A 15,508-nucleotide genomic window follows, 5' to 3' on the forward strand; every position below is an offset into this window, starting at 1 on the left:
CTTTGTGCAAATCTGCTTGCAGTGGGAGCTCTTGGTGCAAAAAGCATAGGGTGATGGGCGCCTTCACTCACTCTAAGGGGAGGGGGGAGTGGTCTTAGCTGGCTGAGGCTTCAATAAAAGGCTCTTGTGAGGACCTCTGTGGAGCCCAAATTTTCCAGTGGCACCTCCACCGTCTGCTGTCTGCATCTCCACCACCAAAACAGGGGAAAAGCAGAACAATTCTGAGTGCAGCATCCAGTGTCTGCGTTGCCTGAGCCAGTTTCAGTCCTCCCCCTCTTTTTTATTTGGCTTTCCCTGACCAGGCCCTTAGACAAAGAAAACAAAAAGACCAGAAGATGATCAGCCTGCTTTGCTTGGCGTTGTTCTTCCTGACCTTTGCTAACAATGCATACACAGCAGGTAAGGGTTATCTTTGTATGGCGTGGAGGATTTGAGCATGAATTAAAGAATGAATGAATGAATGAATGTGCCATGTGTGTGTTTGTATATGTGTGTGAGGAAGGGGGTGTGTTTGTGGTTGCATTGTGTACTTCGGTACACCCAAACAATGGAAAATTGCTTGTGTCAAAATGAAGCACTGGCAGTTCTCCACAGGGACTGGATTGAGAATTTATTGGAAATAAAATTTTAATTTTAATCACTCTGAGTGACATGAATGAACAGAGACAAAAATATGAAAATGAATTTAAACTATTTAACCTAAATTGATGGAATAAAATGAAAAAGAATTGCAATATGTTGTTAATAATATGTATATTTATAAGATTTTAAGAATATGTTTACTATATAACATTTAAATAATATCCACATATGTAGAATATATTATGAGGTAAAATAAATATATTTCAAAATATATCCAAATTATATTAGAATATATGTTTTGTACATAAGGTGTAAACATAACAATCTCTGTCTGAAAGTAGACATCCATATGATGATGAAGTATATTGCAATATATTGTTATTATATTCCAAAATGTGATGTATATATTTCAACAAATGTTCAACATATACTGTGAAAAACAAGACTTTGCAAGTGGGAACATTTTATTGATGTTTTTACTGTTTTTCTCTTCTGGATAATAGAATAAAATGAAATATACTGTTAATATATATATTCCAAAATGTGACTGCAGTATATATTCGAATAGGATTTCAGTTTATAAAATGAAAAACATAACACTCTCTATTTGCAAGTAAAAATCCCTATGAGAGTGGAAATATTGCAATATATTGTTAATATACTTTAAAATGTACAATATTTTAGAACATATTTCCAGTATGTGGAATGTAGCACATAAGTCTGTAGGTGGATATATATATAGTTAAAAATGCACAATATATTGGAATATATGTTTATTATATAATGCGTAAAACATCAGTTTGCAGGTGGAAATCTTACTGTGAAGATCTTTTTAGGATGTAATATTCATCTATAAGAAAAGTGAATACACAGTGTGCTGTTCATATATAGTACAACCTAATATGTATTGGACTATATATATTCAGCACTGTAAAATCAGTAAAAATGACATGCAACATGTCACAGCTATTATGTTCCACATAGTGTCACTGTAACATAAGAAGCCCAGTCAGCAGTAAACTAAGAGTGAGACATGTAATCGTAACTGTTCCCTGTAATACTTGGCAGACAGCTGTGGAGGTGAGGCATCCTTTCAACGGTTCATTAAAGTGTCTCTGTGTAAGAGCTCTGCATTCTGGGGCACCCTGGAGCAGCCCTAGTGGCAGCTGTGTGGCTGCGAGCTCGGGACATTGCCAGAGTCTTTCAATTCAGCAGTGCCACTTTGTGTGAATGTGACAGGCTCCGTTAGCGAGATTAACAGCTCCAGCATATGGAGCCCCTCGCTGAACTCGGGCCAAATGCCTCTGCCTTTCCTTCAGAGCTAATGGCGTGTTAAGCTTTAGGCTGGGTGGGCTTGGGTAGGTTCTGGGCTGTGGCTGTGAGAGGAGATGGGGGCAGGGCTATTGTGTGCCTTATTTCTTCAAGGGACTGCTCAAGACAGAGCTGATTCATGAAGGAGGAAATGCATCAGGCAGCCAGTAGACTGCCACACATCAGTCATGTATATATGTGCTAGTGGTTCCTCAACAGGATTGGCAAAACAAATACAGATGCAGTACATAAGGGCATTCTGAGGAACATATATGAGCTTATAAATCCTGAAAAGTGCACCATTGCTCTTTTAGACGTTCTCATTTAAGCTCCTTTGCCAGGCTAATGGAAATATTAAAAGCTGTGAACATACTTTCACATTTCTCCCACGTTTGTATTGTTGCCATTACAGCAGTCTTTCAATAGATTCTACAGTAAGAGTGAATTTCAAGTTGTAAAAGTGATTAAGATGTCCATTCTGTGGTCCCAAGCCTCTTAAAGAAACATGCTAATATTCAAAATCTCTATCTATGGAATGCATACACAGAAAGATCCTACGCTAGCATGTTTTGTGGGTCAGTACTATGAATCATTTGTACCAATAAATGATGGGTGCCTTCACTCTCTCTGAATGAAGGGGATGGAGGGTGATCTTAGGAAGTAAAGGCTTCAATATACGACTCTAAAGCTCAAACCTTTTAATGGCAGCTGTACAAACCAAGGATTTACAATCAATGAAGAAAAATGGTGGACTTCCATTCAGTTAAATATAACCGAACATGCTATTGAATTGTTCAGATCAGAATCATAGTCCAACACTAGCTATAATCAAATATACAGGGTGAGTCAAAAGTCACAGGACACCCTTTTATTTCTTTGATATGCTACATGACCACCATCCCAATTAAATAACTTGCCCTTGATCCAATATAGTGACTTTCAAAATGAGTGACCTGTGACTTTTTACTCTCCCTGTTAATAAATCTACATACAAACAGCATCTGGGTGAATGAGTGCTGTCATATGATAGACTGGTACCATGTAAAAGGTTATGTAAGAGGAAGTGGTGCCCAGCTGTGTGGAGGAACTCATGTTCATGCTGCACTCATGCTTGCTCAGCAAAGATGCTCAGGACGAGTGAGTGAGATGGTGCCTGGGACAGCGAGACAAACTTAAGTGTTTCTTCTGAAATGTCACATGAGCTGAACTCAGCTGCACAGCCCGAACCAGGCAGTCCCAGTAGACTGCACACTGTGTAATTAGAATGCAAAGGACTTAAGGAGCCCTGCTAACTGTTTCCTGAATGAGTCCAAGCCCTGTTACTCTGCCAGTGTAGCAGATGTAGGAAAGCTGTGGACTGACACAGAATGATTTACCACAGTGAATCATTGTGTTAACATAAATTTACAGCACTCCCACTTTTCCCACTCTTAGAGACAGCTGGTCCTGATCACTCAGTTAAGTAACATTGCTTTTACTGTGTGACAATAATTGCCTTTCCTTGTAAAATACCAGAAAGTCTTGGCTGCTCCTGTACATTGGTTATGTGCATCATATTAGTTTGTTTGATCATCTTCATAGCGGTGATAAAATCACCTAGAAAAATTGCCAATCTTAGCTATATAATATCATAGCAGTATTAGTTTTTGACCCTTAACAAAGACCTGAGTATACATAAGTGATGCTAAAATATACAGCAACTCAGAGCTAGGGTAAAAAATTGCTCTAAACACAGTGCCAAGCTCTTAAGGTGGCATGCCTTTGACTTTTACGAGTACTGAGCATTTTTGTTGCCAAGATAGGAGAGCAAGGCAGGACACACTTATTGCTCCCATGGTTTCTGGACTGTAGTCAAAGGTTGCTGAATTGGAAATATATTTTGTCGGGAGTCTGGAAGGGTGGGAGATATGAGGAATGGGGACAACAAGCACCGCAATGCAAAGCACATTTATTGGAAGCAAAGTGTGACCCAGGACCTACTGTGTTTACACAAGCACACACCAGAACAAAGATGTTAGACTAGCTTAACTTAAAATGCCAGCTCCAAGACTCGCCGCAAATTTAATCATATTTATAGCGGTTCCAATTTTCCCCGACTGTGTTTAGCCTTTAACTTTCTGGGGTGCCTTTAAATGTTGGTCCTCATATGTTTCATAGCAAACACTTTCAAAGAGCTCTCTCCATAATAAGACTTCATATGAGCTACAGCACTGTGAAAAGAGATTATTTTGTCTCATAACTGAAAATTTGAAGACTTCTTCATATTTCTTATCTCTGCTCATGAATCTGCCCGTGTACATGAACACATCAGTCCATCAGTTACCAACAAAGATTACTACAAAAATGAGCACATATACTACTAAAAGCAGCAGCTCAGATAGTTGAAACAGTTTTATGTTATGGTGCATTATGATAAATCATTATTTTATGATCAATATGCCAGCTTCCACTCACTGCTGCCATATTTTCCTAAACCTGTGCAGACTGTCTATTATGTACCCAAAGAGGCATTACAGAAACAGTGCTGTAAACTGTTCTGGGAGAATGTTACACCTTAGACAATTTGGCATTTCTAAATTCATGTGTACATCCATAAACAGCGAACTCTGCCTGCTAGTTTTAGCCCACAATACTGGGGATGGGGTTCTAATATATTATAACATGTACAAATTCTTGTTGAGATAAGGCTGCAGTGCCCTGCATTATCACAATGACCCCAGAGGGTTACAGACACTTATTTTTAGCTTGTAGTTTGCATTTGAAATGATATTTCTATTTTTTTTTTTTTAAATAACAAAAAGCAAACAAACAAATTAACAGAAATATCACTTAAAATGCAAAATAAGAAGACCAGTAAACTAAAAATAAGGGTCTGAACCAATTTGGGTTTTAAGCAATATTCAGCCTCTAAACTAATGTGACCTAATATTGTATTGCAAACTGTTTTGAGCTTCTGGATTGCTCATGATGAGACATGATGTGCCTTGCCTTCTGTAATCAACCTCCTGTAAATCACCACCAGCCTAGTGGTCATAAAGCACAGTTGGGCACTTTAAAAGTGTCTAGACCCTCTCAATATTTCCATTCCCCCAGACAAGAGTGAAACCTTTATCCATGTCTCATGTGTGTAGAGCTCAGTTTGCAGTCTCTGGGTTATAAATTACAGATGTTGTCACATCTGTGGAGCTGCTGTTTGATGGGCCATTATGTCATCTACCTCAGTGTTATCTAACAGTCCAGTTAGTTCCACTTGGTTAAGCAAAGAGGGAGTGTGTAATTCATATGCGAGTGATACACAAGGATCCAATTCCCAAAATTCACTGAACAGGGAAGCTCTTTTGTCTTTAGTCACTGCCTCGTTGTTTTAATTACCTGAATGTGATTTCTCATTACTTGCTTTAGTGCTTGACGTGCTTAGTACTCATAGAGATCGATGAATGTTAAACCTGTGACAAATGCTTTTTCCATAAAAAGTGTGCTGAAGATAAAAGATTAGGGCATGGGCTAATGGAGTATCTTGAGGCAGGAAAGAAAGAGGCAAAAAAGGGTTGAGGAAAGGAGAGAGGTTAAGGGGCGGAAGGCAGAAAGGCTGGTAGTGATCTTGGTATCCGCTGCAGCACATGTGGGAAAGATTTTGGTGGTAGAACACTCCACGAACGATGGTTTTACCGTGGCTCCAGAAAGCTGCAAGAAAATGTTCTCTGCTAAACAAACAGTGGCAAAGGTTACAGAGATGCTGCACATATGCTCAACCCACACAGCTGTTGAAATGGTCAATATTGTTAAATAATGAAATGTCTTCCAAGGTACTATCACTGTAGTGTGTGAAAATGAGGCTACCCTTCATTATTTTGATTTCTTTGAAAGCCACTTTGTACCATTACGTAGTTTTCAGGAGGACATTACTAAGAAAAGGAAATTAGCAAAATTAGCAAAGCTGCCATCACTCTCAAAACAATGGAGTCACTGACAGGAAATGCAGACCTCAGCATTATAGATTGCGTCTGGGATTATTTGGATAACAGCTAAATGTAATGGACAGTATTGTAGGTAGGTCATTTATTCTGTAGGTAAATATTCCATGAATTCTGTTGGTGTACAAATAAGATTTAAAGAGTTTTTGTGTAATGTATCATTTAAATTCAAACTGCAAACTTTATCTTGCTCTTTTTTATATAGTATCTCTTGCATAGTACTAAATATGCCAATCGACATTCTATTTAAAAAAAAAAAACCTGAAGATTAAGTATTAATACGTTACATTCACAAAGGCTAACATCGAAATCACTATCTTTAAACTAGCTAATGCAAAAATTCCCACGTATTTCTGGATTCAATATTATTTCCAATAACAGAACAAATCAATGCATGTACACAATTTTTTCCGTGATGGAACTTAATTTTTTGGATATATATTGTTGAATAAATTTGCAAATGTCTTTTTTAATACTTCACAACATTTATCATAAAATGACAAAAATTTGAAACACAAATAACTTGTTCCAGTTGGTCCCCTGCACTATTTCTTACCTTCAGAATTGAATTATATGCTGAAATATTTTAAAGTAATTTGGTGGTCAAGAACATAGTGGGAAAAAGAAGCATATCAGAGTGAAAATACATTCATAGTTCCATCACTATAAAATTGAAGTAGCCTATTAGTTACACCACAGCCCAGAGTAGAATAGCAGTCTTTGTGTCTGGAGCTGGTGGGATGCCAGCGTTGAGTTTTCCACAGATCAGATGGTGTGGATGAAAGATCAACATTTAATCTCTATTAAGAAATAATCTTGGAATTGACAGTGTTTCACACTTGCGGCTGAATGATTTGGCTGCAAGCAGCTGCGGACAGTTTGAGCCTCTGAAGAAAGGAGGAGACTGGCTGGTGCCCAAAAATAAATCTAATCATGTTTGGGGACTGGACACTTTAATAATAGAGAACCATGGAGCAGGACAGCCTTGGCCTCTTAGGGATTCCATGATATGTTTAAAGTTCCAGTTGAGGAACCAGGAGAAAGAAGGGCCTCTCTGGGATTCCCTAAAAGGTAACTCCAGATTAGGGAACCTCCCCAGGAGCTGATCCCAAAAATTATGGGCCTAAACCACAACTAGAGACAGCAAGCTACCACCAGCAGTTTGGTCCATGAGCAGAACAGTTGTTTCCAATGTATTGTTCGAAAAAGTTGGACACGGGATACAAGAGCACATGAAAAAGGTATTTCCTTTCCTTTGAAGTCTGGGCCAGAATGTTCTTTTCCAGTGTGACTGACAGCAGTGCTACTGTTATGCAAATCTGTGGCTTCTATGTAAAGCCTCAAACATAAATCACTTTAATGTACATTACCCGGGCCAAATAAAAAAAGTCCCACACTAGTATTTTACACTCATTGTACATTTTATCAGCTCTATTTACCATACAAATGCACTTTGTAGTTCTAAAATTACTGACTGTAGTTCATCTATCCTAGATGCTCTGCATACTTTGTTAGCCCACTTTCACCCTGTTCATAAACGCTCAGAATCCCCACAGTATGATTTGATCAGACACAGCAGTGTCTCAAGAGGTTTTAAATACAGTGCCAACTCACTGTCCCCTATGCTCCTCTCTGTACATGTAAAGTCAGAGACAGTAACTCATTGTGTTTATGTTAATCATCCTCCTTGTTTGGTTGACTATTCTCAGTCCAGCAGTGACACTGCGGACACTTAAATTCTCTAGCAGCGCTACTGTGTCTGATCCAGTCACACCAACACACACTAAGACACCACCACCATGCCAGTGTAAATTTGTAAATATACTCAGCCGATACAATTTCACAGCTTTCATAAACATTATCAAAATGTATGTGATTTTCTTTTAACTTTTCAGATAGCCGCGTCAAAATTTTTGGCACCCTGGGAGACAACGTGACACTGCCCTGTCGCCTGGACCGCGACACCAGCTTCTCTTTTGGTGGAATGGGAACCACCAGAATCAAGTGGACCAAGCTTGAAGGTCCTTCAAAAAATGTTGACGTGCTGGTCTCTATGGGCTTTCATAAGATCAAATATGGACAGTACGAGACCCGCGTTCACCTCCAGGAGACTGATGAAAATGATGCCACTCTGATCATTAACAACCTACAGGTGGAAGACTATGGCATATACCAGTGTGAGGTCATCAACGGCATGGACGAAAACATTATTGAGGTGGAAATTCGTATGAATGGTAATTCACTTCAGCAAAACACTACCAAAAGCAATTACCACAACGAATTCTGTGTGGTCAAGAAATGTGGAATTTACACTCCACATTTTAAATTGTTAAATTGCTTATTAAACCTGTTTGATTTGATATAGCATAGCAGCATATACATGATAATATTTTTTTCATTCTACTGCCAGTTTGCCTCAGTCTTCACGAGGAAATTATATGGAGAGCACAAAAGTATATTTATTTTTTATTCTTAAGCCATTCCTAGTTCAACAGCGCTACAACAGTCATAGTGTATGACTTTTCCTTAAAATCCATCACATCAACACTGTATCTGTAACTTTTAATGCTCCTGTACTAAGGCAACATGCAAGGAGCACAATTTGATTTCATTTTCATATATTAATCCTATGTATTGCTTTGAGACAAAGGACTCAATTACAATAAGAGACTCACTACCATAGGTAAACTCATGTCTTTTATTGTGATAGAGTTTCATGTCATATATCCAAGTCAAGCCTTACTTTAGGGGAGCCATCATTCTTTCTCACAGGGGTCGTCTTCCCATACTCGCCTCGTCTGGGGCGCTACAACCTGAACTTCCACGATGCTGAGGCAGCATGCCTGAATCAGGAAGCAGTGGTGGCCTCATTCGAGCAGCTCTACTTGTCCTGGAAAGGTGGGCTAGACTGGTGCAATGCAGGCTGGCTGAGTGATGGAACCGTGCAGTACCCCATCACCAAACCCAGAGAGCCCTGTGGAGGCAAGGGGCAAGGAGCTGGACTGAGGAGCTATGGTCGACAGGACAAGTCCAAAAGCCGATATGATGTCTTCTGCTTTACCAATGGATACAATGGTCAATGAACTTCTTGACTAGCCTGTCATCTCCTAATTCTCCTAATAATTTAAGCTTTGTAACTAAGCTGTTTCAACCTTGACCATGGGCCATTCAGCCCTTTGGATCTATTGGTCTTATATTTTTCACCTCTTTCTGTTTCCAGGAAATGTCTTCTTTGTGGACCAGAAGATGACCTACCCAGAGGCTGTTCAGGCATGCCAGAATGAAGGGGCAGAGCTGGCTAAAGTTGGGCACATGTTTGCTGCCTGGAAACTAAAAGGTTTTGATCGCTGTGATGCCGGTTGGATGTCTGATGGCAGTGTGCGCTACCCCATCTCCAGACCCAGGATGAAGTGCAGTCCAGTAGAAGCAGCTGTCCGCATGGTTGGATTTCCTGATAGAAAACACAAGCTCTATGGTGCCTACTGCTTCAAACCTCAGCAGTGAGGGAGTAACATCCTTTGAGCAACCAGAACAACCAATGAGCAGCAACAAATAAGCATCAAACATGAATCTGCACAATCAGTAAGCAAGAACAAGCAATAAAACTGTGATCGGCATTATATTTAATATCAGTGCATTTTAGTTTTGGTCCTGGAGTGTCCCGGCCCAGTATGTCCTAGTGTTGTTTCCTCAGCTGACATAACCCCAACAATAGCTTTTGAATGAGTTAATTAATTTAGTTAAATATTTAGGAGAAAGGAAAGCACTAAGCTATCCAGGGCAAAGTTACTTCAGTACCAGGGCTGGAGGACTGCTTTAAATCAAAATCCTGAAAACTATTCCATAGAATAACATACCAGGATGACTTTTCAGTTAGTCAATATCTTTGTTTCATTGGTTTATGCTTTACAGCAACGCCCCTTTGCATTTAACTTGCTGAGTCAAAGCAAAGGCCAATGTAAAGTTTGAAGCCAAAACATCTTTCAAAGATAATGTCCCTACTTGTTTGTTGTTGTTGGAACACTATAAACTGTGACCACATTTGAGTTACATTTCATTTTAAGGTGAATGTATATGGCCCAAGCTTTTCACCAGCCCTGCTAGGTAATTGATTTATTCCATGAAATGTAATCATCATTATGTTTAAGAATTTATTCACGTTGTCCCCTTAAAAATAGCAGAACTTTGCTCCATATATTGTTTTTTTCTGTTATATTGTAGTTGTCAAACATGTTTCTCTTCATATTGTTTGCATCTTCAGTTGGGGAAACTTACTTACTTCTTAGCTCTTATCCTTGTAGGAGGTTGGGGAGAATCTGACCACTCCAGTTTTTATAATAGTGAGAGACATGGGCCTCTTAAAGGCATACTAGGGCAAAAGATTTATTCTGAGATTTCTTCCGATGCAGCGAATTAGTCTAATGTTGTCATATCACAACTGGCATGATTTCTTTAAAGTACCCTGATGACCTGCTGGGATGCTATGAATTTTGGAACATTGTGTAGAACTAAACTGCAGTAAGCACCCAGAGGCACATGAAAACTTAACTAAGACCCAGTTACATACCTGCTACAGCACTATGAGAGACTGGCTTGAGTCTAACAGTTGCATAATTATTGTTTTCAAATGCCACTTGCTCAAAATCAACTGATCTCCTTAGGTAAAGAAACAAAGATTGACAGCTTATACAATCTAAACAACATTTACTCTCGCCAGTCTTTATTTTGAACACTGTGCAAAGTCTCCTAAGATAACTGTGACATGCACAGTGGTCTTGAGAAATTATGAATATGCTGTGTTGCCTTATGGACTAAATATGCCTTTGAGCACCTGGGGACGTAAACATTTTCTATTCTGTTTCTATTGACATGTGGGTTTGTTTATACAATGGGAAGAAAACTCTGCTTATTGCTACATCTTGTACTGCAAAAAAACATGCACATACACAGAAACATTTCTGCTTCCTTTTTTACATAAATATTGTTTCTTTAGTTTGCACGAAGCATCACTTCAAATTCTTGTTGTACTCTCAAATACAGTGTACTTGTTTTTTTTTTTTTAAATCACCTTTCCAAATGGAAAATAAAAACCCACAAAATGGAGCCACTGATGGGTGTTTCATTTTATTCATTAGTAAACTGTGGTTGTAATTATCTTGCCTCGGCGTAAGTACACACAGGTCCAGGCCAGTGTTTACCACACAGTAAGGGTTGCACTATGAAAGCCAGCATTGCTCAAGGGTGCTTCTTTTTACTATGCCAGATATAATTACCTGGTTAAGTACTGTAGTGTGGTGCCTAGTTAAATGTGAAAAGACACATTTGAGTGCTAGGATTTTACTTTATATGTCTGCTGAAGCGTTGTGAGCTTGGAAACAGTAAACTCTCCATCACTGGGGCATGGTAAAAGTGATATACATCTTTCATGTTATCCACTCACTGACTGTTATATCACCAGCAGAATAATCCCTCAGACAAATGACCCCTCTCAGATTGTTGTAAAGCACACTAGGCTGTTTGCAGCAAAATCAGTTCAGAGACACCAAAACCAGAAATTACATACAAACCTATTTGTTACAGCAAATGGAGATTTTGTTCTCCTCTGCCTGTTATCAATTAAATGATGAAAGCACCACTACTGACTCATAGCTGGGGCTGTGTTTTCTGGGCTTACTGCATATACTTCAGTATGATCCCTGGATCTGCTGCTTTACTGGGGCCAACCAAGGACTGCTGCATATTTTTTTTCAACACAGCGCAACACACTTTTTCCAAACATCAGGGACATTTAATGCATTTATACAGTCTTAAATTGTCCCCATCTTAAAATGGCCTTGATCCATTTAACAGAAACAAAAACAGCAGTTTTTTCTTATATTCACTAGATTAATTGCGACACCTTTCTACATGATAAATGCCAGGTGTTCAGAGAATAAGCATGCACTCTGAAAGCAAAATGTCAAACTGATTGAGTACTGATGGAGCCATTATGGTTATTAGAGAACAATGGCAGCCTGTGAAAGGTGGCTGCATTTGTGCATTCAAATTAGGGAACTTTTCTCACAGCAATAAAAAAGTAAGACTGATGGTATTTTAGAAATTATACATAGTCTGCACAGAGGACTAGGACAGATTTGAGCGTCTCACAGCCCAGTTTTAATATCACAACCAAGGTTCATATATTTTCCATGTTGCCCACCACTAATTCCTCATCCATCTGGTCCTGACCTCCCTGGACATTCTAGACATTTACAATATCTCTCTGACTCGCACTTTCCAGACACTGTTTATGTTGTGTGGAAAAGAAAATATTCTTTCAGCACACTCCAGGGAACTCTAAAGACATAAGGACAAGTTGTTTTTTAGCAAATTCATAACCAAGAAGAGATCACCCTTAAGAATATTTAAAAAAATAAATTAACAAATGTAATTGTAGTGAGAGAATCCATTTTGGTTAATTGTGTAGTTGAACAGTTATCATTATCACATACCAGGGATTTAGATATATGTTTACAACCCAAACTTGAATTGTCCAGTTACATTGCTTACAAAACATCACAGGATATATTAATTGGGAAATATATATTTTTTTATTTGGGTGGCACGGTGGTGCAGCAGGTAGTGTCGCAGTCACACAGCTCCAGGGGCCTGGAGGTTGTGGGTTCGATTCCCGCTCCGGGTGATTGTCTTTGAGCAGTTGGTGTGTTCTCCCTGTGTTCACGTGGGTTTCCTCTGGGTGCTCTGGTTTCCTCCCACAATCCAAAAACACACATTGGTAGGTGGATTGGTGACTCAAAAGTGTCTGTAGCTGTGAAGGACTGGCGCCCCCTCCAGGGTGTATTCCTGTCTTGCGCCCAATGATTCCAGGTAGGCTCTGGACCCACTGCGACCCTGAACTGGATAAGCGCTTACAGATAATGAATGAATGTATTTTATTCGTACAAAATGTATGTATTTACCTTATTGCTGTTGTTTAGAATGCTTGCTAGTGTACATACGCCTGATATCAATATAACTCCTCTAGAAACCATTTGGTCAAAGGTCAGCATTTGTGGAAAGCTGTATTGAACACTGTGGTCTGAGTCCCATGAGACTGGATGGATGCCGCTCACTAAAGCCTCTCAATTGGCTGTTCCCCTCTCTCCTGGTGAGGTAACAAGCTGGGGAAGAAGCAATATTTTAGACTTGGGAGGCAGTTTGGAGCTGATGTTGTATTCAAGTTGTGTCGCTTTTATCGGAAAAACAAGTTTCCCACCAGGAGGCACCACATGAACGCCCTCTGAAGTCAGAAGCTGAAGTCAGATACGTAAAAGTTTTCAATGCAGCACGAACTGGCCAAGTTGTGACGTAAACATTATTTTCAGCATGGTGGAAGATTCCATCAACAGCAAAGTATCAAATATACTATATATCCATTTATACTTAATTCTAGGAATAAGGTTATTTTCAAGATCTACAATGAACACAAGTTGTTTTGCTGTTTTTCTGTGCAACAACACCCGTATGCTAAATCCAAATTCTTGAGAACAACCATGTTTTCTTTTTCTTTTTCTTTTTTAAACTTCCCACACAAACCACATGAACATAAGCAAGTCAGGAAATGAGTTGGACTTCGAAGGAAACTACCACCTGACATGTGCTTGGAAGCAGCAGGAGCCCTATGCCACATGGACTGCAGCAATCTGACCCTCCTTGCTAGATTCAGCCCTGATTCCCTGTTGGTACACACACAATGGAAAACATCTGGTAAAGATGCTAACTGACATTAAGGGCCAGAGAGGGCTGAGGAGAGAAAAGGAAGAGGGGGAGAGAAAGAAAGACGAAAGAGAGATGTTGGGTTTTGTTCATCTGATTGTGGAAGGCTGTGTTTATTTTGGTTTTGAAGGATGGCTGTGAACTGGAATAAATGGCCTGAGAGTCAAACGGTTCTTGACTCCAGCTTCCTCCTTTCTAGGGTGGCATGGTCATTGTCACAAAAAAACAAAAACAAAAACATGGACTGTGATTATATATGTGTTTATTGTAATCTTATGTACATATAAAATGCATTGTATTTTGTTTATCAATCAGATTGGATCTAAAGGTGGATCAAAGTGGTTTACAGGAACACTGTAAAATCTGGTACATTTGTTCCTACTACAGTTGCAGAGTCTATTGGATTTTTATATTGGATCAAAGGGGTGGCAGGAGGGATGAGGGAGAGGGTGGCTACTTACCTGTCTCCAAAAGTTGCATAGTGCAGTTTCTGTAGTGCTGATCCCAGAGTAACAATGACAGAGGTTCTATTGCCCCTGTTACAGGTCAGTGAAGCATCACAACAATTTTGAAGCTGTACTTGTAAGGTATAAAATACTACCTAGTGTTCCTTTTACACAGAATAAGGATATTATATATATATTTCCTTGTCTATTTCTCCTGTTGAAAAAATCTAAAAGCTCTGTTCTGATGCAGCATTTTCCATTAATCACAAATGTGACAGTTCCATTTCAGCATATTAAACGGGAACCTTCATAGACCTTGTCACGTTTCTTTACAAAAACAGCAAAGCTAAAGAGAAACTTGACAAAGATGCCACACAGCCACAGAAGAAGCATCTAAACCCCTGGGTATTTTTCAGGCAAAACCTGCACTTCCTATCAGTATGTGAACACTTTTGTGTGTTTCCTTCATTCATTCATTCATTCACCTTCTGTAACTGTTTCATCCTGTTCAATGGGTACAACATAGGAATACTCCCTGGACAGATCCCTATGGACACATTCGCATGGTTAATCCACCTACCAACCTGTGTTTTTTGGGTTCAACCCCCAGCTGAAGCCACTGTGGGTGTGAGAAGAGTTTGGTGTGTTCTCCCCGTGTCTGTGTGGTTTTCCTCTGGTTGTTCAGATTTCCTCATGTAATCTATAATCACATATTGGTAGGAGAACTGGCTGCTTTTAAGACTGTATATTTTCAGGCAAACATCCTGCATTGTATGCTTCAATATCGCTGTCTCAGTACATTCTTCTGCCCAGCCTCACTGCCTTCAGCTGCCTCTCTCTCTTTTCCGAGGGGATTTTCTCCACTAAAACAAGTAAATCCTTCAAGGCTGGTCACTCCTTTGACACCTCATTTTCTACTGCAACAGGGCGTCACTCTTCCACAGACTGCTCTCCTTTTCCAGTTCTCTAATCCCAATAGAATTTACACCAGACAAAATCCCTGACTGGGCACATTTGCTCCCAGCTCTTGCAGCACTCTGATCAGATTTTAGCTTGACCTTCGCAACTACTCAGGACACAAGACAGAGACAACACAGAGCAGCAGGGGTTCCTCCGGGACATAGGTTCTGGGCCTCACAGCCATTAGATTGAAGATTAACTGCGCTTCCGTCCAAGGTTCCTCTTGTCTTTAGCACTGATTTAGGTGCTCTCTAGTCTCATCCGTGTGCATCCTGCTCTATGGGAAAGGCTCACGAGACGTCTCGTTACCCATATTCAACCAGATCGCCTTTGGACACTTTATTTAGACAGCTGACAAAACAACCACATGCCAAGCATGCGGACCTGTGCTGTAATATATAGCAAGACCCTAATTAACTTTCCTGTCTTCATTCTCGGTTGGTTTTGTTGGTGCTATTGATGTTTAACACCAAAGCGTTG

General features: G+C 39.7%; 1 protein-coding gene across 1 annotated transcript; it reads left to right on the forward strand.

Moving 5' to 3' along the window:
- Positions 1–335: 335 nt before the first annotated feature.
- Positions 336–9,371, forward strand: LOC136677308 (hyaluronan and proteoglycan link protein 1-like). Its single transcript, XM_066654821.1, has 4 exons — positions 336–399; positions 7,763–8,101; positions 8,640–8,942; positions 9,088–9,371. The coding sequence occupies exons 1-4, from the start codon at positions 336–338 to the stop codon at positions 9,369–9,371; spliced, it is 990 nt and encodes a 329-aa protein (XP_066510918.1).
- The last annotated feature ends 6,137 nt before the right edge of the window (positions 9,372–15,508 follow it).

This window comes from Hoplias malabaricus, chromosome X2 (genome assembly GCF_029633855.1).
Source record: "Hoplias malabaricus isolate fHopMal1 chromosome X2, fHopMal1.hap1, whole genome shotgun sequence".
NCBI lineage: Eukaryota > Metazoa > Chordata > Actinopteri > Characiformes > Erythrinidae > Hoplias > Hoplias malabaricus.

Excerpts from the sequence above, each read along its gene's own strand:
- LOC136677308 (XM_066654821.1), top strand. The coding sequence starts at position 336 with ATGATCAGCCTGCTTTGCTTGGCGTTGTTCTTCCTGACCTTTGCTAAC. Across the intron at positions 400-7,762 it reads TAACAATGCATACACAGCAG|ATAGCCGCGTCAAAATTTTT; the intron begins GTAAGGGTTATC and ends TTAACTTTTCAG. Across the intron at positions 8,943-9,087 it reads CTTTACCAATGGATACAATG|GAAATGTCTTCTTTGTGGAC; the intron begins GTCAATGAACTT and ends TTCTGTTTCCAG.